Source organism: Bubalus bubalis, chromosome 12, assembly GCF_019923935.1.
Source record: "Bubalus bubalis isolate 160015118507 breed Murrah chromosome 12, NDDB_SH_1, whole genome shotgun sequence".
Lineage (NCBI taxonomy): Eukaryota > Metazoa > Chordata > Mammalia > Artiodactyla > Bovidae > Bubalus > Bubalus bubalis.
Genome location: NC_059168.1, coordinates 100,177,480 through 100,194,983, shown reverse-complemented (window position 1 = coordinate 100,194,983; position 17,504 = coordinate 100,177,480). Strand labels below are relative to the sequence as shown.

Sequence of the window (17,504 nt, the reverse complement as noted above, 5' to 3'; positions counted from 1 at the left end):
CACTTCCTCCAGGAAGTCTCTCCGATTTCTGAAGCCTCCTGGAAAAGTCCTCTCCTTGGACATCCTGAGCCCTCACCCTGAAGCAGGTCCTGCTCCTTCCATTACCCAGCATGTCTTGCCTTCCCCTCTGTCTTCCAAGGCAAGGTGGGGGTGGGCAGGGTGTCCCTGATGCCAGGCTCAAGGCCGGGCACTCGGGCGAGGCCAGCAAACGCTTCATGTTGGTTGCAGAGAAGATGAGGAGGAAATCAGAACACAAGCAAGTGTGGCAGCAGCTTTGAACCCAGGGTGGGGAGGTAGGGAGATGCACCAGGCAGCTAACTTAGGAGTAGCTGTGGGGTCAGAGGGGGCCCCCAAGACTGGCTCTCCTACTGGGTGAGCACCTCCTTGGTGACCACTCCTGCACCAGATACACCCCATCCAGATCTCACTCTGTACCGTGAAAACACGAGGCAACGAGTGCTTTTATCCCCAGTTTACAGATGAGGAAACTGAGGCCCAGGAAAGTGGAGTGACTTCCCCAGAATGCTTCCTCCAGACCTGGTGTCCACCGACCAGGGGACAGCCGCTGGGGTGCTTTCCTCCCAAATCTGAAGGCTTCCACGGATCATGCCATCAGGGGAGGGGGTAGCTGGGAACATTTGAAGACCCCATCTGAAGCCTGGCTTCCGGGAAACACAGGAGGAATACAGAAGCCCCCTTGCCAGGGGGCTCCCAGGCAAGGAGGGGCAAGGAGCCAGGGCCCCAAAAGTCCACCCCGTGGAGTCCTGACTGGGCAGGCACCTACCTTTCTTGAACTCGATCTCAAGCGTGTCCGGGCTGTTGGGGGCTTTGGCCGGGTCCTGGGTCTTTGTGTAGAGGCCTGGAGGCGCTTGGTTCTGATAAGACAGAAAGAGGTTAGAGGACAGTGTGTCTGAGCCGAGCTATGCCAGGTCAGTCTCTTGCAGCCCTCTCCAGAGCCAGGGTCCTGTTGGCACTTGCCATCGGCTGGCCAGTCCAGCCAGCAGGCCGGCCTCCCAGCCCCCCTACCTGGAGCCAGCCCCACTTGCCAGGGGCCTGGGAAACAAAGGGCTCAAGAAATCAGACAATTTTTCCCCTCAACTTGATCTCATCTTTTTCTTTGACGCCCCCACAGCTGGAGGTGGAATAGCAGGAGGAGCCAGTCAGGCAGGAAAAGCGTGACTTTGGGGGAGTGAGGCACTAGGTGGGCTTCCCGGGAGCGGGCGTGGGCACACCCGCGCTCTCTCTCTCTCTCCTCGGCACCGGGAATTGGGGTTTATTCTGCACTGACCGCAAAGCTAATGACTGTGCCTGACCCCAGCAGGTGCTCCGGCAAGGAGAGCCGTCCCTGGGGTCCCCGAGGTTAATACACACAGGGAGAAAAGAGAAGAGTGAAGCAAAAACCCATTTGAAAACACATCAACCTTTATGTATATTTTTTCTTGGGCGTGTTGGAAATTGGGCCTCTTTCTCGACTCGATGCGGTGGTGGAGGGGCGGCTGGCTGCCTGGAACTCCCTAGGTCCCCGCCCCCCCCCCACCCCCACCCCCGCAGGCTGCGGCTTGGACCCTTGCCACGATGAGGCCAGGGGGGCTCTTGGGCCTGACTGCTCAAGTCCGTCCCATGGGCATCCCAGGGCCCAGCTGTTGTCCACCTGCTAACATCCTGGGAAGTGCAGTCCCTTCAATCCCTGGCTGTCAAAAGCCTGCAAGCATTCCCATGTCACTTTGCATCTGCAGTTCCCTTTGCGTTTTCTGCAGCCCTGGTGGATGAGGTCAAGAACTGTTCTCCCACCTACGGAGGAAGAACTAGAGGCGGACAGGGACTGTCGGGGCTGTGACGTAGGCTGTGTGGGGGTGGCGGAGGCCACATGGCCCAGGGCAGGAAACCCATGAGGCCTTGAACAGTGATGTGATAGATTTCAGAGTGGTGGAAAACACCCCAAAGCCGGGAGTCGAGATGTCAGGCTGTGACAAGTTGCTTTGCCTCTTTGAGCCTCAGTTTTCTCATCTGTAAAATGGGTGGGGAGGGGGAATGATACCTGCTTTTGACTGCCTTGGGCTTCCCTGGTGGCTCAGACAATAAATCTGCCTGCAGTGTGGGAGAACCAGGTTTGATCCCTCAACTGGGAAGATCCAGTGGAGAAGGGAATGGCTACCCACTCTAGTACTCTTGCCTGGAGAATCCCACAGAGGGAGGAGCCTGGCAGGCTACCAGACACAACTGAGTGACTAACACTTTCTTTTGACTGCCTTACAATTTAAATACATAGACAGTTTCTATATTTCTTACTGGACATGAAAGTCATCCAAGAAGGTGCCAACTAGGGCCTGGTGCCCTGCAGGTGACAGGATGACTGGAACAGCCTCCTGGTGACACCTGCCTCGGAGAAGAGCTGCTCAGGTGGGGCAGAGAGGTGGGGCCACCGGGACCCCGAGGCCACTCCCTGCGGTTAGGATGACCAACCATCCTGGCTCCAAACTCGGAGACCCTCCCCCCACCATCCAGTCCTGGGCAAACAGGGACAGTGATTCTTCTAGCTTTACTCCTGGGCTCAGATGGGACTGGGAATAAAGCTCTTGTGCCTTCAAAGCTCCTCCGAGGCCAGCTGCCATCCCTTCCCGTTTCCCCTTAGCGGGCAGGAGCAGGGACCCAGAACAGACCTCCAAGACAGACCCAAGGAGGGGTGGGGGGCCTCCTTGAGGACCTCCAGCCTGATGGCTCCATGGACCAGGTGGAAAAACCAAGGCCAAAGAAGCCGCCTGTCCCCATCACGCCGCCCCGCCACTGCCCAACCCCCCACCCCCACCCCCGGTGTGGGAGTCAGACTGAGGACTCTAGAACCCCTGTCCAGTGCTCTTTCCCGCCCCCACCCACTCCATGAGAGACAGCACGAGGGATACGGTCAGAGACATGCCCGGCTCCCCAGGCCTAACCAACCACCACCTTCCCTGGGACCAGGGCTGTCCTTGGCCAAAAGGCAAAGTGAAACCAGGGCTTGGGGCCTTTGGGTGACCAACAGGACTCCACAGGTCCTTCCCCACCTGCCGGGGGCTCCTCACTGACTGTCCAGCCCGGGTTGAACTCCAAGCTGCCTGCCAGGGCTGAGACCCCAGCCCCTCCATCTGAACTCGCCTGCCTCCCACTTCTACCCGCACTGGGCCTTCAGACTCGGACCTGGGGCTTGTCACTTTCTCCTGCCGTACTTAACCGGCCGCGAACACAAGAATGGAACAGGATGAGAGTGCATTCGGGAGGAGAGGGGAGGTAGGAAGACCAGGCGGGTCCAGCATCCCCACTCTCTCTGCAGTGGGAAGCAGGACACCCTGACAGCACCGATTAAATAAAATAACTAAATAGAAATAAAGTGACATTTGCTTTGCATTCCGAGGTGGTGGCTCACGCCTGCCTTCTTTTTACTCTGCCTTCCTAAAAGCCCAGTTCAAATGACAAATAGTTTGTTGCTGAGTATCAATACCACCTATTTATCCATCCCAGCGGGAGGGCTCACTTCCAATGTCATCTTGGGTTGTGGGGGGGTGGGGTCGCTGGGGGAGGGAAGAGAGTGAAGGAAAAAAAAAGGAGAGAGAGAGAGTTGGTGGGGAGGGAGGGGGGATGGGGAGAGGGCGAAAGAAAGCATGAAACAGGGCTGAGAAGGAGAAATTGGAAGCAAATGGCCCATGAAGTAAACCATGATGTAGAGGCATGATCGATGCGGCAAATGGTTTATTCATCCATCAGATATGGCGGGCCGGCGACTGAATGAACTCTTTCACTGTGGGCCGTATGAAGTTAAAGCAAGTAAATTTCTATCTTTCTTCGCATTAGCTGCCTCATTGCCCTTCAATCAGCCCTCATGGAGGCAGAAAATGGCTCCACCATCTGCCTTCAAACCCTCCCCTCAGCAGGTCTCAGGCTTTTTTTGGAGCAGGGGGTTGGGGAGGGAGGGGGCCACTGGTTCCCTGAGCTCGGTCTCCCCAGTGCCTCCAGAGGGGGCCAGGGCTGCCCAGCGTGCAGAGTTCCTCCACTGTGGGGAGTAGCACCCACCTGGGCCCCTGGGACCTACTGGTGGCAAGGGGCTGCCTTGGCCCCCACCTGCAGCAGGGCAGCCTGGGAAAGCAGAGCTGGAGTGGGCTAGCCCCTGGGTCCCTGGGCCTGGCCCTGCACTTCTCAGCGGGAGTATGGTCTCCCCACTTCCCCTGGGAGGGCAGAGCAGAGCATCCACTCCTGAGGGAACCTCTTCTCCTTCCTCCCCACAAAAATCTTAGTCGGCCGGAGGAGGGAGGGTGGGACCCCTGGTCCCACGGCTGAGGCCTTGGGCCCTGTGCCAGGACAGGCCAAGGGCTTTCACATCCCAGGAGGCAGGTGTTGCCTTGTCCAGCTGTTTGCTTAAGAAGCCAGAGGCTCAGAGAGGTTGGGTAGCTTGCCCAAGGTTGCACAGCCATAGAAGCAAAGCCAGGATTCAGACCCAGGTCTCTGGGAATGCACTCATCTTCCCACTTGACTAGTGGGTAGAATCCTGAAAAATACACTGGCTAGCACTTCCTTGTCCATGCACTGGCCTCAATAGAAAGGAGGCCTGAGAGGGGAAGGGACCTGCACCCCGCAGTGAGGTAAGAGCGTCATCATAGGCCGCAAGAGGAGCCGCCGGGCTCCGCTCAGCCTCCCCGAGCCCCCTGGGCGCTGACTGACTGGCTAATTAGGGGTGGCTGGCCTGAGTGTCGTGGGGTCAGCCAAGCATGAACTGGAAAAGCCTGTGACCAGCAGGCAGCGGCCTTGTGGGGCCATCAGCCCCCAGGGGATGAGGGTGTGGGCTCTGCTGAGTGACACGGCTGGGCTGAGGGCCAAGCAGGTGGGGAAGGGAGGTGTGCAGGCCATCGGGAACCAGAGGCTGCCGGGAGGGTGGGTCAGTCCTCTGGGCCTCAGTTTCCTCCCCCAGGACATGAGGAGGCTCAGAGCTGAGGAGAATACAGACCCCAGGCTTGGCTCCAGAAACAGCCCCTGGTACAGGTTAGGTTATCACCAACACCCATCCAGAGGGCCCAGTCCCCACGGGGAGCTCTCCCCAGGACCAGGCTCACTCCACCCTCGCCCAAACCATCCTCTCCAGCTGGCCTTCCTAGATCCTGTGCCCTCCAGCACCCCCCCGCCCTGGCCCAGCTGCACAAGGGCCCCTGCCCACCCCCAGCCCACCCCACCCCCAAATCAGCCAGGGAGTGGAGACACTCCCTGGGGGGACAAAGAGATTTTTTTTTTTCTTTCTTCCCAGGATAGAGTTCATCCTGCCTCCCCCATCTCCCACGGTGGGCAGGGGGAGACACAAAGGAACCCCTCCACCTCTCCAAAAGAGAGAAAAACCTAAACTTCAAACAGGGCCCCGAGGTCCAGTGGGAGCCAGCTGGGGAGGCTGGGGACCTGGGACCAAGGCGGGCGGGCTGGCGGGTGCGGAGCCCAGGCCCAGACAAACGGGTCCTGAGGCTCCGATCTGTGCCACCTCCCCCTGTGGCAGCAGCCGAGGCAGCCCGAGAGCTGGTGGGCACAGACTAGGCCCTCCCATAAGTGTCTCATCTGCCTAATTGCTTCTTTATTGTCTCACAATCGCACTCTCCGTTCCCTGAAATATTTCCTTCCCCTATTCATCGTGGCAGCAATTAAGAAAAAAAAGAGCGCCAGGGAGGGGGGAGGATCTGAAAAAACGCAGTGAGGAGTGGGCAGGCGACAGGGAGCCTGTTGGGGAGGGTCGGGGAACACAGGCAGGGCTCAGCCCCAGCCCCATGCCCGGCCCCCCGTGAAATTTCAAATTAGGCTACAAACACACCAGACCGCGTCGGCACGGAGCAGCCACCACCAAAAGACAGTGGGCTCGGGGGAACGGGGGATTACCTTGGGGTTCTCCAGGATTCCAGCCTCGTAGCTACAGGGGAGAAAGAAGGAAGACAGAGGAGGGGAGTCAGTGCGGGAGGAGCAGAGGGACACACCAACAAGAGGCGGTCTGCCCTCCCTGAGGCCGCTGGGCTCCGTCCATGAGGGCGGGGACCACAGTTGGTGGGTCACCACTCCATCATGACCCAGAAGGTGGGTGATCACCGAGGCCTGGCAGAGCGGTGGACAGGCAGGTCCGTCTTACCTGATATGCATCAGGTTCTCGTCCATGCTCCACGGGTTCTTGGGGGTGACTGGGACGGGGATTCCATGTTGCTGCAGGTAAGAGGTTAAGACAACCCAGGTAAGACAGTGTTGGCACGAGGCAGCTTGAGGGACACGAGGGTCAGGCCTGCTTGCCTCGGTTTCCTTTCAAAGTCAAAGACACCCCCAAACTCTGGCTCCCAGGCCAACAAGACCCTGGACCGCCCCCTGCCCCCACGTCTCCTTCTCCCCACCCCAGGCTGGCCTGGAGAGTGATGGCCCCATTTCTGAACACGCCCAGGCAGAGACTTTAAGACCCAGTGTCCGAGATGCTATGGAGTGCACGCTGACCTTGGAGGTTTCTTCCAGAAGATTCTGAGTCCACACTTCAGGTGCTGAGGGTCTCCCAGCACCATCCGTGGACCGCCACCCTATGAGCTGGGAGGTGGAATGGACCCAGCTTTCACTGTGGATTTCAACCAAGGCATGTGCACCTACAGGGGTGCTTAATGCTCACCCAAGGAAGCAAGAGGCGTCCATGAGAGCCTCTGGTTCAGAACACTTGTTCCCAGGGTGTGGCTGGGCACTTCCTGGGCCCACGTCTCCCCTGCTGCCTGTTGTCACCACATACACCACCCTGCAGCCCTGAAGAGGAGTAACCCTCCATCTGATGACGCTTTGCTTCCCAAATGATCCAATTTTTTGTTTAGGGGGAGACCCCCTGGAGACCCTGGGCCTGAAAGGCTGTGGGTGACACGTTGAAGGTCTTTTGTATTAAAGACATATTTGCTCCCTGAGCTGTCCCTTGCCACCCAGGCTGACACCTGGTTGGATCCAACGCAGTATACCATCCTGCTTGCTTCTCCCGGGTTTACCGAGTACAGAAGACATTAGCCAGCCTAGCCCAGCCCCTATAAACCAGCAAGACTTCCGCTCTGCCTCCTAGGCCCCCCTTTTCAGCACCTTGCCCAGGTGGGTCCCACCCGTCTCCACTAGCAGTACCCCATCTTTCCGGACAGCTCTCTGCCCTCGCTCAGCTCATACCCACAACTAAGATTCTAGAGGCTTCCTCCAGGGACCTGCTGTTTCCTTCATTACCACCTTAAAATTTCAAAATAAATTAGGTTAAACCTTCTGGATATTTTTCCAGCTTTACCATGACACTTTGTTTTTAAAGCAACAGCCCACATCCACTCTAAAACCTGCATCCTCTTCAGTGGAGACCACACGGGCGAGTGGAGCACTTCACTTCGCGGCTGATCAATGTCGGGGGCTGCTTGCCCCCCACAGAGGTGCCCAGAGTCAAATCCACGTGCTCGCCCTGTGCTGTCTCCAGGCAGAGAAGGCCCGGTGTGGGGACCAGGACCCTGTCTGTGCCAACTGGGCTGAAATCCCTGCAGAGGAGACTCCCCGGGCTGGGGGCTGAGAAAGCCAGTGGGCAGGTTCCTTGGAGCCTTTCTTCTGTGAGGGTGGTTTGGAAACACTCTTGCCTTTTCTCTCTCCCACTGGGGCTCTGCTGGAGCAAGGAGAGAAGAACAGGACGGGCAGCCCTTCCTCGGCAGGGAGATACACACGAATGCCAAACACAGGCCCTCAACCAAAGAGGCTTGTTTCCCCTCCCTTCTCTGTCCTGAGCTCCCCGCCAACACACACACCCACACCCTGGAAACTCTGGATGCAACTGACAACAGAAAACAAAACTGCCTTTCGCGTGTACACAGACGATGCCCCGCTTTCCGGACCCGACCTTGCACGTTGGCTTTAAAAGAATTATGTGACAGTGATAAGGATGGGGTGATTCTGAGCGTTTTTCCCGTTGGATGATGGATTTGGGTGGGGGGAGATGGAAAGTGATACAAATGCATGTTTGCCACGAGTCTCCCTACAGCACCTTGCGGCCTGGGCGACTTAACGGATCTCGACAGCGGGGGTTTTTCAAAGCCCCATTGATTTTTGTCTCAGCTGAAGCAGCTGCGTGGCTCTGAGTTTTGGACAGTCTGGCTGCTGCTCAATTATTCTGGTCACTCCCGGGTGCGGAGAGACTGCCATCATTCTAGAACGTGGTCAGATTTTTTCAGAGCTCAATTCTGATACCAGCCTCTGAGGGAGGCTCAGTGGTGGCGACCCAGACTCTCTCGCCAGGGCAAACTTTCCTGTTTAAAAGGTTATTTGAGACAGAAGCTGAGCCAAGAGCCTTGGGACAAACAATGACTTCAGAAATTCTGGCAAAACCCAGGAGCCGCTTCTGCTCGGGAGCTTCTCAGAAACGAAGAACAGCGTTACGGGTCAGCCCTTTATCCAACCACGACTGCTGGTGTGAGGACGGGGATGGGCCGGGGCTTCAGATTCATTATTCTTCAGGATAAAACGTGCTTCAGATTCTGTATCCTCAAGGAGACCAAGGAGAGGAAGAAAGCCTCTAACCCCGTTCCCTTAATAGCTCTGCTATTTGAAAATTTGTTTGGCAACATATGGGCTTGCTCTTGTAAACTCCCCTTTTAATAATAAAACAACAGATGGTCGAGGAGATCTTTCCTCCGAGCTCTCCAGGTCTTAATGGGATGCTGGCAGTAGGGGCAGGGCTGGGTCCCCGCCGCGTCCCCTGCCACGCAGCACCTTGGCTGCAGCGAGAGCTCACAGCCAGCCCCAGCAACTGCTATTTAAAAACCCGAGCAATTTTCTGGTGCGTGCACCAGGTTGCTTTCCCCTGTCTGATTGATTGAGGCTGTTTGTCAAGCGCTGCCATCGAGTCGCTAAAAAGAAAGGTACCCTGGGGAGTGGCTAAGGATCTTGATGCAAAACTTCTAATCTGTTTTATTGCAACTTGTACTTCAAAAAGGGCTGGTGCTGCAGAAGTCTTTGTCTGCCTCTGGCCCTCGGAGCACCTACCTGCTTCTGCGAAAGCACCAGGGACAATTAGTCAGGTAATTAGGGGCAGAGAACAGCCTCGCTCACAGGCCCCGTCTGAGCGACACACACCGCAGAGGCCACAATCTGAACGGGAAGTGGAGGGGCACGGGTGTCGTCCCGCTGGGTGGACTGGGGCGGGGTGACCTGAGAGATGCTCAGTCCTGGCGAGGACCACAGTTAGTTCTGTGGGGCCGGCCCAGGGAATAGGTGCTGGGGGAGGGCATCAGGGCTGAGGTTTGGTCCCCAGGCGTGGGTACCAGCCCCATCCTTGAGCCTCTGGAGGGATGTGCCTGGGGGGGCAGTGGACGAGGGCCGGGGTGATGGTGGAGTCCGGCCTTACCTTCGCGTACTCCATCAGATCGTTGCGGCCCTGGAAGCGGTTATAGAACTCGGGCATCCTCCAGGGAGCGATGACCTGGACACGAGATAAGGAGTCAGGCCTGCTGATTCCTCCAGGTGCTGAAGCTGCGGAGCCGACCTCTCTGATAAGGGGCCTGAGGGTCCACCGGTGGCCTGGGTGGGGGGTCTGTGTAGCCCACGGGAAGGGCTTTGGGCAGGGGACCCCATTAGGCAGGGGAAGGACATGGCCTGCTACCCCAGAGGGTGATTTTGGAGAAAGCTTGAGTTCCATGGCAGAATGGCTGCGTGTCCCCAGGCAGGTCCCTATCCTTCTGGATCTCAGTCTCCCCAACTGAGACGTGAGGGTTTGAACCAGACGAGCCTCAGGCTTCTTGATGCACCCCTGTCCAGAGGTCCAGGGCCCCCCCACTCCTGGTGACTAAAGCCACCCAGCCTGGCCCTGCAGGGGCTCAAGCACATCCTCTGACCCACCCCTCCTGCCACCCTCCCACCCCCCACCCCCAGGGCTATTCTGGGTGGGGGAAAGGAGGGGAATTGGAGCCTGATTGGAGGCACAGAACTCATCCTACCAGCCTGGGGGTGGGGGGTGGTCAGGGACAGGTCCCCCAAGAAGAGCCCCCACTCAGCCTTGGAGTCAGCCAGGCCTCTGCTCAACTGGGGGTGGGGAGGTGTCATCTATATGGAGAAGCTGGTTTGATTTCTAGGCGGGGGTGCTGGTGGGGCTGGGGTGGCTGCGCCCCCCACCCCAAGTCCTGGAATGAGCAGAACTGGGCGGACCACCCTCTGGCCTCATCCTGGTTCCCAGAGACCAGCCTGGGGCCCTATCACCAAGCCCCATTCCACCCCTGGGCTTGGCTTCTGCAGACAAAGACCCAGAAACCAGACACCCTGGCCCCCCAAGTTGCTGTGGGAACAGAGAGTGGGGGTCAGGCCAGGGCCCAGGCCCACACGCCTGCAGCATCAACAGGCAGCTACTGTCTGGGGGCTTCTCTGCCTCCTGGTGTTTGGGGTCAAAGCAGATCACTAGAGCTTATTACTGCTCACCTCCGGGCCACTCTCACCCCCTAAGCAGCTGCTGGCTGGTCGGTTAAAGGGACAGAGAAAGAGGTTCCACTTAAAAGAAAAAAAATGAAAGCCCTGAGGGCCCCTGCGGACTTGGGAAGGGCACATCTTTTGTAGCTTTAGCCAGAAGTGGCCACGCCCACCCACATTGTCCAAAATGGGAGCCAAGGGCCACACGTGGCCACGGAGGCCCGAACTGTGACTGGTCCCGGTTGTAAGTGGAGAGCACACAGCAGGTCTTAAAGACTTCGTATCGAAAGAATGTAAAATATTTCAACATCGATAACATGTTGAATGATACCATTTTGGATATATAGGGTTCAATAAACATGTCATTAAAATGACGTCACCTGTTGTTTTTCATCTTGGTTTTTTGACGGGGCCACTAGAAAAATCGAAATAATCACCCTGAGACTTGTGTCTGCAGCATGCAGTGTAGTTCTGTTGTGGGCTTTGTTCACTAGATGCCCAGAGGCCTAGTCCTGGTTTTCCCCATCCCAGGAAGGAATCCAAGAACCCGGGGTCAGGGTTCAGGCAGCCGGGGAGGAGGGGGCCCGAGCTGGGGGCCCCCCACTGGGGTGGAGGGTTGTGAGCAGCCCTGAAATCAGCCCAGAACGGTCTTAGTCCGCACATGGGAAGGCAGGCCTGGACCTGCAAGGATGCTGCTGGAAGGGCAGCCTCGTCTTTCCGTCCAGTGCCTGACCCACCCAGGCGCTGGGGGCAGCATCTCTAGGAAGGACGAACGGTCAGGGACAGAGTGCTGTCCCCTGCGGCTGGAGTAAGTGAAGGGAGTGCCCCATGGAAGAAGGGCACCACCCGCCACAAGGCCCCTCTCTGGGGAACCTCCCAGGGAGCCCTGTGCCCTGCTCTCCCCACCCTGGGCCTCAGCCACCAGCACCCACCCTTTCAGGGGAGAGAAGCAACATCCTACCTTGATCTGTGGGGCCAGCGAGTAGCAGGTGAGCTCAAACCGGATCTGGTCGTTCCCCTGAAACATACAACGGGCGTTTCAGGAGCCACAGAACAGGGACTGGTTGGGAGGGTTCAGGGGAGAGGCAGTGCTGAGCGACCTTCGACGGTGCCCCCTGGGTGCTCCTGTCTCCGCACAGGCTCTCCCGTCCTGAACTGGGTGCTACAAACCTGTCTAAAAGATGAACACTGGGCTTTCTTGGAGCAGGCTTTCTGCCCTGGACTCGAACCCGGGTCTCCCCGAGTGCAGAGCCGAGCTGTGAGGGCACACGAGTGTGCAGGATGTGTATGCACAAGATGCCCATGTGACAGTGCGTACTGAGTTGTGACGATCAGGACCTCTGTGTGCGCTGGTGTGAGGGTGCGTCCATGGCAGGTAGGGGACGTAGGCAGGGGCCGAAGGCCACAGCGTGCACAGGCATGGTGGGTGTGCGTCTGGGAACGCGACAGGGCACACACATGGGTCATCGTGTATGCCCACTCTTTGGCGGCATGGGGGGGCGCATACACCTGCTGGGCTGGAGGCCTGGCTCCGCTGAGACCTCAGGCAGCCTCCCCGAGGTTGCCTCGCCTCAGCCTCTTCCTGCCTGGCCTCACCAGCCCTAAGATCAAGCTCATTTCCGGGGGTTTCATGGTGTTGTGTCCACTGAACTGGGAGCCCCGTCTCCTCTGTGAGCCTCGGGTATCTCATCTACGCAGTGGCTGTTTGATAGAGGGGTTGGATGCGGATGACCACCGAGCCCTTTGCTTCTCTGCACAAACTGGTCCAGAGGTAGGAGGGGCTTGTCCAAGGGCACAGAGCCCAGCCCAAGTTGGGGCACGGGGGCCCCACCGCCCCCATCCCCCTCGGGTGAGTGGTCTACACCCTCGCAGGGAGGAGGAGAGGGCCCAGCCCGCCAGCCCTGGAGACAACGGCTTCCAGCCACCCGCCTGCCCCCCATCAACTCGGCGGCCTGGAGGGAGGCTTAAGCGCTGTGGAAATAACAGAGGGACCTCTCGCCTACTGTGAAAACTGCACGGGCGCAGTCAGGCAGCGGCGGGAATAACATGTTATTTTCCAGAGTCTTGTCAGGCGACGCGGAAATACTGGTTTCAGCCCCTCTCCTTGGAGCCAGGAGCCGAGGCTGCTCCTCTCTGATCGCTCCCCAGGCCCATGGGCCGTGCCAGACCAGCTGTCCCCATTGGCCTCCGTCCGGTCCCTCCAGTGAGGGCCTACTATGTGCTGGCTTTCCCATGGGAGAGCCACCTGGCACCACTGGGGGGTTTCTAACCTGTTTTGCAGACGAGGTGATTCAGGCTCAGAGAGGTGGAGCCACTTGTCCAAGGACACACAGCCAGAAGGCACCAATCCCACCCTGGCAGCTGTCAGGTCACGGGCTGAGCTCCATACACAACTCCACAAATCCTTACACAGCAGCGCCCCATTATTATCCCCATCTCAGAGGATGGCATTACCGACTCAATGAATGTGAATTTGAGCAAACTCGGGGAGAGAGTGAAGGACAGGGAAGCCTGGCGTGCTGCAGTCCATGGGGTTGCAAACAGACACAACTGAGCGACCGAACATCGAATAACAACATGGTTGGGGAAACTGAGGCACAGGTGGCAATGCCCACCCAAGGCCCAGTGGGCTGCACTGTTCCTGGAGCAGCGGCGGTGGTGGTACTTGATTAGAGGCAGGCTTACTTTAGACTCGTAAAGCATATGGTCTAGTGTTGCATATCATGGTGATTATTCCTCCAGGGCTTCAGGTTTCCCCAGCACAATGGTGGCTTGTGCTTCCCTGGACCGGCATGTCGGGCTGGGGTCTGCCTAACAGGATCGCCATGGGGACACCCATCTGTTCCTGAGCTAGACGCCCTGGCAGGAACAAGAGTTGAAAACTCTGTCCCAGACAGGCTCCGAGACCTGTCTGGTCCTTCCCCTCCCTGACTCCAGGACCCCCAGCCCCAGGGTGGCCCTGGCAGGTTCCAGGGGGCCAAGGGGGGAGGTATATCACGTCCTGCACACCCGCCATGTGTCCACGTGCAGACACACGTGTACAGTGCAGGTGCTGTGCCCTCGGGGACCGCACGGGGCCCTCCCATCTGCTCCCGGACGAGCCACACAGATGGCGCCGTCTACACAACTGCTGCCCACAGCCCTCCGGCTCCTATTCCCAGGCCCCTCTTCCAAAAGCAGGGCACGGAGGGAGGAGGCTCGGGAAGGGCCGCCCCAGCTCCCGTGCAGTCCCCGAAGGGCTGCGACGGGGCGGGCCCCAGCCCACTCTGCACCAAGTGCCACCTGGGCTGGGCCCAGGCAGGGAAGGCATCTCAGGCCTCCAGGTCTTTGCACAAGCTCTTCCTGCAGCCTGGGGTGCCCCTCCTGCTTGACATCACTGCTGACTCCTGTTCCCTCTGACTCAGGGCCACCGTTGCCCTTTGCTGGCTTAGTCCCCAGTACGAGCTTCTGAGGAGCTACTAGTGATGAAGAACCCGCCCGCCAATACAAGAGGTGCAGGTTCGATCCCTGGGTCAGGAAGATCCCCTGGACATGAGGATGGCAACCCACTCCAGTATTCCTGCCTGGAGAATTTCACAGACAGAGGAGCCTGGCGGGCTACGGTCCATGGGGTCACAGAGTCGGACACAACTGAACTGGCTTTGTCCATATGGACATGCCAGGGCATGGAGGAAAGCCCGTGCTTGGTAAGGGTTCAGTGGCTGGAGTCAGTGAGCCGGTGCAAGAGAGAGGCTGGAATGAGGGCCCCGAGGCCCTGGGTCTCTCCACTGCCCAACTTGCCAAAAGTTCTGGCTCAAGTGTCCCATGTGGATCTGACTCTGGGTTGCCAGCCTTCTGCAGGCTGCTTCGCTCACTCTGGATGCTCATCTCATGTGTTCAAGTCACTGATGCCCCCGTCCCGGGGGCGGGGGGCAAACAGACCACCAGCCCCTGCAGGTGGGTGGCCCCTCTCTCCCCAGCAACCCCGTCTCACGCCTGGCATCCTCTGGAACCCTCCAGGCCTCCCTGCTCCTCCCCGGTCTCTTCCCTCTTGTAGGCAGCTATCTTCAGAGGCTGCTGTGGGCTTTCCCAGGTCATGTAAACAAGGGGAAACCAAGGCATGGGAGTAAGTCATGCCCATCAACTCCCAGAAGAGATGAGAGTTGTTGGGGTGGAGGGCAGACAGGGACCCCCCGTCCCCTGTGGCCTTCCTGCTGCTGCTCTTGGAGCCTCCCAGTGATGTTTCAAATCTGTCTCTCTAATGGACACTGAACTGCAGGACTGTCTCCAGATCTCCAGAGACCACAAAACTACTGCAGACGGTATTCTTCTCAGAACCCAAGCCCTGCAGGACCAGAGAGGGAAACAGGTTCCCTGCAGGGTCAGCCCAGGAAGGCCTCAAATATGAGCCTCTGGTGCCCTCTTGTGTCCAAATGGAGCAAAGCACACACGTGCTGGCAGCTGTTTCCACCTGTGGGCTTACGTGCTCCATTATGTCTGGCTCTTTGCAACCCCATTGACTGTAGCCCACCAGGCTCCTCTGTCCATGTGATTTCCCAGGCAATACTGGAGTGGGTTGCCATGTCCCCCTTCAGTAGTGTCTGACTCTTTGTGACCCTATGGACTGTACCCTGCCAGACTAGCTCACAGGTAGCTGGGAATGGCTTCCCAGGTGGCATAGTGGTAAAGAGTTCATCTGCCAACCTCGTCCCCAACACGTAACACTTCCAGACCCCACCACCATGGCACCGTTGAACTTAGGAAGGTTGGAAATGCCACAGACTCTCTTAAAATGAAATTGGCCTTATTTTAAAAATAATGAACCTAAGCTGCTTTGATGGGCTTCCCTGGTGTCTCAGTGGTAAAGAATCCATCTGCAGTGCACAAGCCCTGGGTTGTTTAATCCCTGGGTCAGGAAGATCCCCTGGAGGAGGGAATGGCCATCCAATGCAGTACTTCTTGCCTGGAGAATCCCCATGGACAGGGGAGCCTGGCGCACACCCCACCCTTCACAGACATGCACACGAGCTTGCTGACTGAGCACCAGGCGAACAAGTGAGCTTCCAGACACACGAGCCGGTGCCGTCTGGTGGGGTGGCTGTTTGGCAAGACCACCCCCAAACGGCGCCTCGTCCGTCATAATCTGAGTGTGACTCACTGTCACACTGAGCCAGGGGCTTCCCCCTCCACCCCGCACTGCCTCAGGTGGGGGGCTGCGTCCAGTCGGGACGTGTGTGCTGGAACACCCCATCCCTGTTGGCGGGGTGTCCGCTGAGAGCTCAAGAGTCTCCAGTGTGTGCGTGTGTTGGTTGCTCAGTCATGTCGCTCAGTCGACCCCAGAGACTGTAGCCCGCCAGGCTCCTCTGTCCATAGGATTCTCCAGGCAAGAATACTGGAGTAGGTTGCCATTTCCTTCTCCAGGGGATCTTCCTGACCCAGGGATCGAACCTGGATCTCCTGCATTGCAGGCGGACGCTTTACCATCTGAGCTACTAGGGAAGCCCCAGAGTCTCCAGTAACACCGCCCAAAGGCCGCCGGCATGGTTAGGAATTTTGTTTCTTGAGTCTGCCACCTGCGGGACCGAGTGCTGAGGGCTTTTCCTGTTTTATACCCCCAGGGTCTCCCTTCTGTCTGCCCTCCTGCACACAAGGGCTGGAAGGAGAAGGTGTATCTCAGATTGAACTATGTCCCCACAAAAGGTAGAAAAAAGAAAGAAAAAAATATGGTGAAGCCCTAACCGCCCCCCCACCCCACCCCCAGCCCTTCAGAATGGGACCTTATTTGGAAATAGAGTCTTACAGACATCATCCAGTTAAGATGAGGTCATTAGGGTGGGTATGACTGGTGTCCTGGGATAAAGGAGAAATTTGGACACAGAACCAGACATGCAAGGGGAAGACAAATGTGAAGATGCCCGAGGAGATGGCACGTGGAGATGGAGGCCTGGGGTGGTGCACCCACAAGCCAAGGATGCCAGGGGAGAGCCTGGAACCCTTCCCTAGCACCTTCAGGCTGCCAACACCTTGGTTTTGGACTTCTGGCCTCCAGAGAGGCTGCGTTCCTGGTGTTTACACCGCACAGTCTGTAATGCGGGCGCCCTGGAAACGAAGACAGGGCCTCCTCTCCACTTTGCAAGTGAAGAAACTGAGGCTCAGCAAAGGCAGGGGCCTTACTCAAGGTCACACAGCTGGGACTCAAGCCCTCTGGAAACGGGTGGCCTCCTGTCCACCGCGTTGCACAGCAACTCCCGCTGTGACCTTGGCCAGATGTCCACCTCAGAACATATATCCTACTGTTCAGTGGGATATTATGTGCTGAGCTCACACTGGAATACTTCTTTCTTCTGTGTGATGACGTCACAGACTGGACACACAGTAGGTTCGTTTCTTCCCATCTGCTTTCAGTTTCTCGGGATAGATGGCTTAGTGAATTTTATCTTTTAAATTCAACCTTGAAGTTTTCAAAATAAGATCTATGCAACACATTATTAAGAGGGATTTCCCTGGTGGTTAAGAATCCGCCTGGCAATGCAGGGGACTTGGGTTCCATCCCTGGTTGGGGAACTAAGATCCCACATGCCACAGCCAACTAAGCGCTCGCTCTGCAATGAAGACCCAGCGCAGCCAAAAAAATCAAACACAACAGAGACATCTATTCTGTTCCTGCCCCTTCCACTCACTGTGGAGAGTTTTCACTGAACTTCCCAGTATTTCTTTCTTATGCAAAATGTAGTATATGGCACCATGCAGTTGTGCACCTTGCCTTTTTCACTTACTATGTGAAATAATACTAGCCATGAAAAAAGAAAAAGATGAGCCTGAGCCTCAGAGGCAGATTTGCAAAAATGGGGTGACACGGCTTCCACCACAGCAGGAACATGGGAGACATACACTTGGGGCACAGAGTGGAGCTGTCCCTGACTTGCTGCTGGAAATATTCCTCTTAGAGTGGACGGGCCGGTCTGTGCACATAGTCCCCTTAGTCGTGCTGGGTGGGCCAGTCTGTCCACGGCACAGCAGACTCTTCTGGGGGGAGCCAACGATTGCCCGAGGACCGCCCATCAGGCCCGGCTGCCCACGTCCCCTGGCAGCCCCCCTCC

At 57.6% G+C, this 17,504-nt stretch overlaps 1 protein-coding gene across 2 annotated transcripts in view; it reads right to left on the bottom strand.

The window, feature by feature from the left end:
• The window catches only part of ASS1 (argininosuccinate synthase 1), a 51,813-nt gene that overhangs the window by 22,681 nt on the left and 11,628 nt on the right, over window positions 1-17,504 (bottom strand). For both annotated transcript variants that reach the window (XM_025261855.3, XM_006044118.4), the window contains exons 5-9: window positions 11,387-11,443; window positions 9,374-9,448; window positions 6,125-6,195; window positions 5,881-5,911; window positions 785-875 (exon numbers count right to left, since the gene is read on the bottom strand). In XM_025261855.3, the coding sequence (XP_025117640.2) occupies window positions 785-875; window positions 5,881-5,911; window positions 6,125-6,195; window positions 9,374-9,448; window positions 11,387-11,443 (325 nt within the window). The remainder of the gene's footprint in view (window positions 1-784; window positions 876-5,880; window positions 5,912-6,124; window positions 6,196-9,373; window positions 9,449-11,386; window positions 11,444-17,504) is intronic.